At 40.8% G+C, this 6,000-nt stretch overlaps 1 protein-coding gene across 3 annotated transcripts in view; it reads right to left on the bottom strand.

Annotated features, from left to right (window-relative positions):
- Nucleotides 1-664: 664 nt before the first annotated feature.
- The window catches only part of LOC137544225 (golgin subfamily A member 6-like protein 7), a 61,665-nt gene continuing 56,329 nt past the window's right edge, over nucleotides 665-6,000 (bottom strand). For 2 of the 3 annotated variants that reach the window (XM_068265278.1, XM_068265280.1), the window contains 3 exons: nucleotides 5,004-5,151; nucleotides 3,001-3,231; nucleotides 665-931 (listed from right to left, as the gene is read on the bottom strand). In XM_068265278.1, the coding sequence (XP_068121379.1) occupies nucleotides 874-931; nucleotides 3,001-3,231; nucleotides 5,004-5,151 (437 nt within the window). In that variant the 3' untranslated portion in view covers nucleotides 665-873. The remainder of the gene's footprint in view (nucleotides 932-3,000; nucleotides 3,232-5,003; nucleotides 5,152-6,000) is intronic. The other variant, XM_068265279.1, reaches the window with a different exon arrangement.

Raw genomic sequence — 6,000 nt, 5'->3', positions numbered from 1 at the left:
TATGCAGCTTGCATGGAAAGAGATCAGAACTGCCTGAGCTGCAGCACTACTGCCAGCAGTACCTGCTGCAGAAGCGATCATAACACCCACAGTGTGATGTCAGGACCACAGAGCTGTGAGGCACTGACATCACGCTGTGGGTGGGGTTTCACCGCAAAATCAGCCATACAGAGCCCCCTGATGATCTGTTTGAGAAAAGGAATAGAGTTCTCATGGGAAAGGGGGTATCAGCTACTGATTGGGATGAAGTTCAATTCTTGGTTACGGTTTCTCTTTAATATCCATAAGCATATCTAACATAGTATGACTAATTTATATCTTCAAACTGAGGGACATAGTTGATCCTGCTGTCCTGATCTGGATTATTTGTAACTGACTGTCACTGTGATCTGATATGATCCAGATGATAGTTGCAAAATGTTCCAGTTAAAAGCAGGTAGATCAGTTTAGGCACATAACACAGAAAATTGTATACCTGAAAAATCAACCTTTGCAGATGATGAGAAATAAGGTGACTGACTACATAGATTAAATACAGTATGTTTATTCAAAATATGTAGACTAAAAAAAACAAAGTAATAGAAGTGTAGAGTACATGTTGTGCTTAGCTTAATAACTTAAACAAAAAAGAAAAACAAACAAACAAAATAACAGAACTGGGGAAACACTTTGTGCTCAGCTTAATAACTTAAAAATAACAAATCAACAGATATGGGGAAACACTTTGTGCTTTGCTCAATAAATTCTAAGTGACAACATAAGTACTGCAGTGATCATCCATGTAGCTGTAGGAGTCACAAAACACTCTTCATTTGTAATTCAACTGCTTTCTCTTTCCAGCTGTCAAGAAGAGTCTTCAGCAGACTGTCACTGTCAACTCCAAGCCATGATAACTTTGCTGAAATTTACAAACACTCCTTTATTTGGTTTGCTGTTGGAGGAAAACATAAATGTATCCAAATTAGCAAACAGCATATCCTTATAGTTTACGTACAAGGCTATCGGCAAATAAACACATCCAAGAGGCCTATTTATAAAGGGTGGTGATAAGAGCATGGATTGCTATGATTTATCTTCAGTTTTAAAAACTTGTTCACCTTTTTTTTTTTTTAACACCACCAAGTAAGAGAAGGTATTTTTCACTGGCAGTCTTGGCTGGATAAGTAAAGAAAGAAGTACCATATATAGTCAAAAAGCAGAGAAAAGACAAACAATATATACACTAAAGTGGAAAAAACATGGAGAAATGCAAATGTATATCTACTACTTGCTGGAAAAGTATATATCGACTACTGTGCTGTTCCACCTCTATGTCAGGACCAGATGGCCAGACATGAGGAGGATACCAGATCTTAAAGAGAACCAGAGACGAAGCACCCTCATGTATTTTATTACATTTATCAGTGGGAACATGACAGTAAACACCTACCCTGCTTTTAGTTTTACTCTTCTCAGTCTAATCTATCTGTTATCAACTGTGATAAGAATCCACCGACTATTCAGTCTAGGTTTGACCTGGAATCATTATAGCTGAGTCATTCTTCTGTGGAGTCTTTTCAAGCCCAAGCCTGCCCCCTCCTGGCCCCCTACTCAGAGCTGTTGACATGGGAGGGGCTGCTGCTGCCGAGAAAGAAGCTCTGAAACAGACAAGTGTATCTGTGTGCACTGTGCAGCCAGTCATTATCTACTGTATGCAGTTTCATTTGTATGAGAGACACTTCTTACAGGCAGCCACACAGCATACCAGAATAATGAAAGCACACACATGAAAGCCTGCAGCAGCAGCCCTGCTTGTCTATAGTCTCATAGAGGCTAGACAGCACATCCAGAACAACTCATAACCCGTAAGCAGAATAGGTATGAGCCGGCGGCCATATTGGATATTTCCTGGAGCAATAATGGATAAAAAACACTCAAAAAGGCACACCAGAGTGGCGAAATTATCAGGTAGAGCATTTATTCTTTACAAGCTATCAACTGATATGTTTATTTTGTGTGAATTGTTCATCTCTGGTTCCCTTTAAGCTTGACTTATTCCACCAGGTATTTGTGTACAAATATAAAAGCAGGACATCCGTCACATAACAGTATAGAATCTAACTGTTCTTAGCATAATTTATTTGTAAATAATGACCCTAGATTAGAGCAGAATTATCCACCAGGCAACCCAGGCAGGTGCTTGGGGCCTAGTGGGTGTCAAGGGTCCAACGAGCCACCTTCTTTCACCTCTCTCCACTTCAGCTTACCAAGAGGACCACAAAGGGGTTCCAAATCTACTACCTTGTCTAGAGCCCCATCGCATCTTAAAGGACAACTGAAGCGAGAAGGACGTGGAGGCTGTGATACTTGTTTCCTGTTAACCAATACCAGTTGCCTGACAGCCCTACTGATCTATTGGTGGCAGTAGTGTCTGAATCACACCTGAAACAAGCATGCAGCTAATCTTGTCAGATCTGACAATAACACCTGATCTGTATATGCTTGTTCAGGGGCTATGACTAAAAGTATTAGAGGCAGAGGATCAGCAGGGCTGCCAGGCAACTGGTATTGCTCAAAAGGAAATAAATATGGCAGCCTCCATATCCCTCTCGCTACAGTTGTCCTTTAATCCATCTCTGCCCTGGAATCAATTAACTTTCTAAGTTTGAAATTACTCCTTATATAATTTTCATTACACTTTCACTTGCTATGTACTGAAAAGGTATTTTGTAGATAAGGTGACAAAATATCTCCTGTGAGAAAACTCGAGAGAAAACACACACACACACACACACACACACACACACACACACACACACACACACACACACACACACACACACACACACTTTCCTTTTTTTTAAGGGTTTGTCCCGTTTTATTGTAAACTTGCCCTTATTTACTGACAGTTACTGACTGTTTATCTTGATGCAAATGCATTTTTTTTTCAAACGGGCCTATTGTGGAGTTTTTATCAGAGTTTTAAACTACAATGCTATGTGGAAATTTCCTGTCTCTTACCACAGGAAGTATCGCGTTCCTTGGAACACACCGTCATGTTTTCCGAACTCTCCTCCTTCCAGTTCAATCCCCAGATATGCTTCTTCTCTGCCAGGTAGGTGACCCTTATACTGTATAGTGCCCTTGCTTATTTTGCCACCTGGACGTATGAATTTCACTAGATCACCATGTTTCAAGTCTGCAATACTCTTTGGAGCAAATGGACGTCTTGGCAATACAGAAACCTGTTTCCTATAAAAAAAAAATATTTAATTGAACAAAAGTACTTAATTATGCTTACATGTGCACATCTTATAATAAAGAGTCCCTAATCAATAAATCTGTATACCTAGGATAAGGATAAGGTAAGTGTTATGAAGCTGCTGTACCTCCTGCTGAATTTTCAGTATTCCTCAATAGCAAGAAGTTTTGAATCAGTAATAATACCATTTATTGGCTAACTTAAAATATAAGAGTATGCTTGCTTACTCTTATATTTTTAAGTTAGCCAATAAATTGTATTATCCTGATTCAAAACTTCTTGTTTTTACTGATGGCTAACACAGCTCATAACTCTACTATTCTCCAATAGGTGTCTTTGGCTGCTGTTCCAGTGCTCTCCAGTAGGGGTACTTGGTTGCAGCTCTAGGTACCACCAGTGGACATCTCCTGAGTGCCTTGGACTTGCTTGACTACGTCTGTGACTAATAATGAATGCTCTATAATCCGGACACCCCCACAGTCAATGGCTCAGTACTGTGCCTTGTCTCCTGTATCCTGCCTTCTGGATCAGTCCAGCTGTGTATGCCAAGATCCTGCCCCTTAGACACCAATCATCCCTCTTAAGGTGCGTACACACGCACTACCAGCGGCAGCGACGGGGCCGCCGGACCCTCCAGGTGGGCGGTCTTTTAGCAGACAGTAGTGCGTGTGTACACTCTGTTGGCGGACTGATAAGGCTTTTTCTGAAAGATCCGCTCAGCGGATTGTTCAGAAACAGCCTTATCAGTCCACCGACAGCGGGTACACACGCGCTACTGTCGGCTAAAAAACCGCCCAGCGGGAGGGTCCGGCGGACCCGTCGTTGCCGCTGGTAGTGCGTGTGTACGCACCTTTACAGATGTATGAAACCTAGAGTCAATTATAATACAGAAGGTGCCACTTTTTACACCTCTACATAATGGACTCCCTCACTGACAAATCATGACCCCGCTGTTCTATACCTGTGCATCACACTCAGTGGATAGCATTCATTAAAGAGACTCTGTAACAAATTTTTCAGCCTTAGTTCTTCTATCCTATAAGTTCCTATGCCTGTTCTAATGTGCTCTGGCTTACTGCAGCCTTTCCTAATTGCACTGTCTATGTAATAAATCTTATCTCCTTTCCTCTGTCGTGTCTGTCGGGCTAAGGCTTGAATGTGTGGAATGTGCAGGGCTGCTTGTGATTGGATAGAAGCGATACACACCCTCTGCAGGCCCCCTGCACACTCTGTATGACTCACACACTCTGTTTATGTGAGCCTATCACAAGCTGGTTAGTTTGTTTGTAAACACTGCCTAAAACTGTTAATTACAAGCCAGGATTGCAGCAGAGAGTGGCAGAAACAGCACAGAGGGGCACAGGAGAAAACAAGGAATAGGATGGTATGCTTTTTAGTGTAAGAATATTAGAGTACAGATTCTCTTTAAGCTGTACCGCATACAGTATTTACCATTTCTGAGGTAATGAACACTGAGATTTACTGTTTCTGGCTCTGCTCATTCTTTGGAGGTGCTGCTATAGGAACACTTTTTCAGCGCTTTTGGTTGATAAATTATCTCTTGGGTGCATTCTTTAGCCAATTCATTATATTGTCACCAGCTCTATTTACCTCACTTACCACAGGATTTTCACTGCAAACTGTGAGCTGCTATTAATACATTTCCCCTATACAACAGATACAGTTCTTATCTGCTCACATAAAGTACAAAGAAGTTGTTTCTCATGTTAAAATGAAAATCCAGTCATGTATAATTGTTTACCTCATGCAAGTTGGGGATTTTCTGGAAGAACCATATATTAAGGAATTTATTCCATTCTGCTCAGAATTTGAAATGATATTTTCTTTGATTGGACTAACAGTACACAAATCTTCTTTTCTCAACTCCAGTATTTCTTCATGCTCACTGCCTGGAATAAAAACAAAACATTGTGTTAATTAGTATTCACTTTTCTAAAGCAAAATTGAACAAGAAATGGTTCGCATGGATGGCTCCCAGCAGCTCGTTTCATCTTTTTTTTGGTACAGCCCAGAAAAGCATTTCATGTCTTTTGTCTTCATTTCATGTCATGGCTAGAGCCTTAGTAGAGTTCAATGGAACCCACAAATGGAATCGAATACGAAATGCTGCATGCAGTGTCTGTGAAAACTTGATTGACTGCTTCACTTGACCAAGCAACAGTAAATGACAGTAAGGGCTTGTTCACACTAAGAGCGATTTCGCCCTTTTTTAGCGCTCCTGCACCATTTTCTGAGCATTTGCGATTCAATAGAAAGTATAGGCAAATCGCAAAGCGCTTGAAAAACCGAGCGCTTTCATTAATAAATACATTGAATATTTTCATTTGCAGGTCAAAGAGTTCACTTCCTGAATGACGTCTGGAAGTGAAAAAAATCATCGCTGCACAAAAGTGCTTTGAAAAGCGCTTATAAAAGCGCTTTTCTAAGCAAAAGTCACTCTAAAAATAGCCTTGTGATAGCGATGGCGAATTATAATGTGAACAAGGCCTAAACAATGCGAGATGAACACTCCCATTAATTTCAATTACGATGTGATGGATCCCCTGTGGTAAGTATGGGACAATCACCAACAGCCGTCCGTCTGACCCAACCTTTAAACCTTTGTTTTATCGCATATTCTACTTAGTTAACATACTTACCTATCAAACACACAGGAGAAACTCACTTCCCAAACAGTTCTCTGCTGCTTATATAGAGCCTGCAGGCTGCTTGTAAGCCAATCAAGAAGTGCACATACA

Source organism: Hyperolius riggenbachi, chromosome 2 (genome assembly GCF_040937935.1).
Source record: "Hyperolius riggenbachi isolate aHypRig1 chromosome 2, aHypRig1.pri, whole genome shotgun sequence".
NCBI lineage: Eukaryota > Metazoa > Chordata > Amphibia > Anura > Hyperoliidae > Hyperolius > Hyperolius riggenbachi.
The sequence above is the reverse complement of the archived record's forward strand: the minus strand, read 5'-3'. Positions and strand labels throughout refer to the sequence as shown.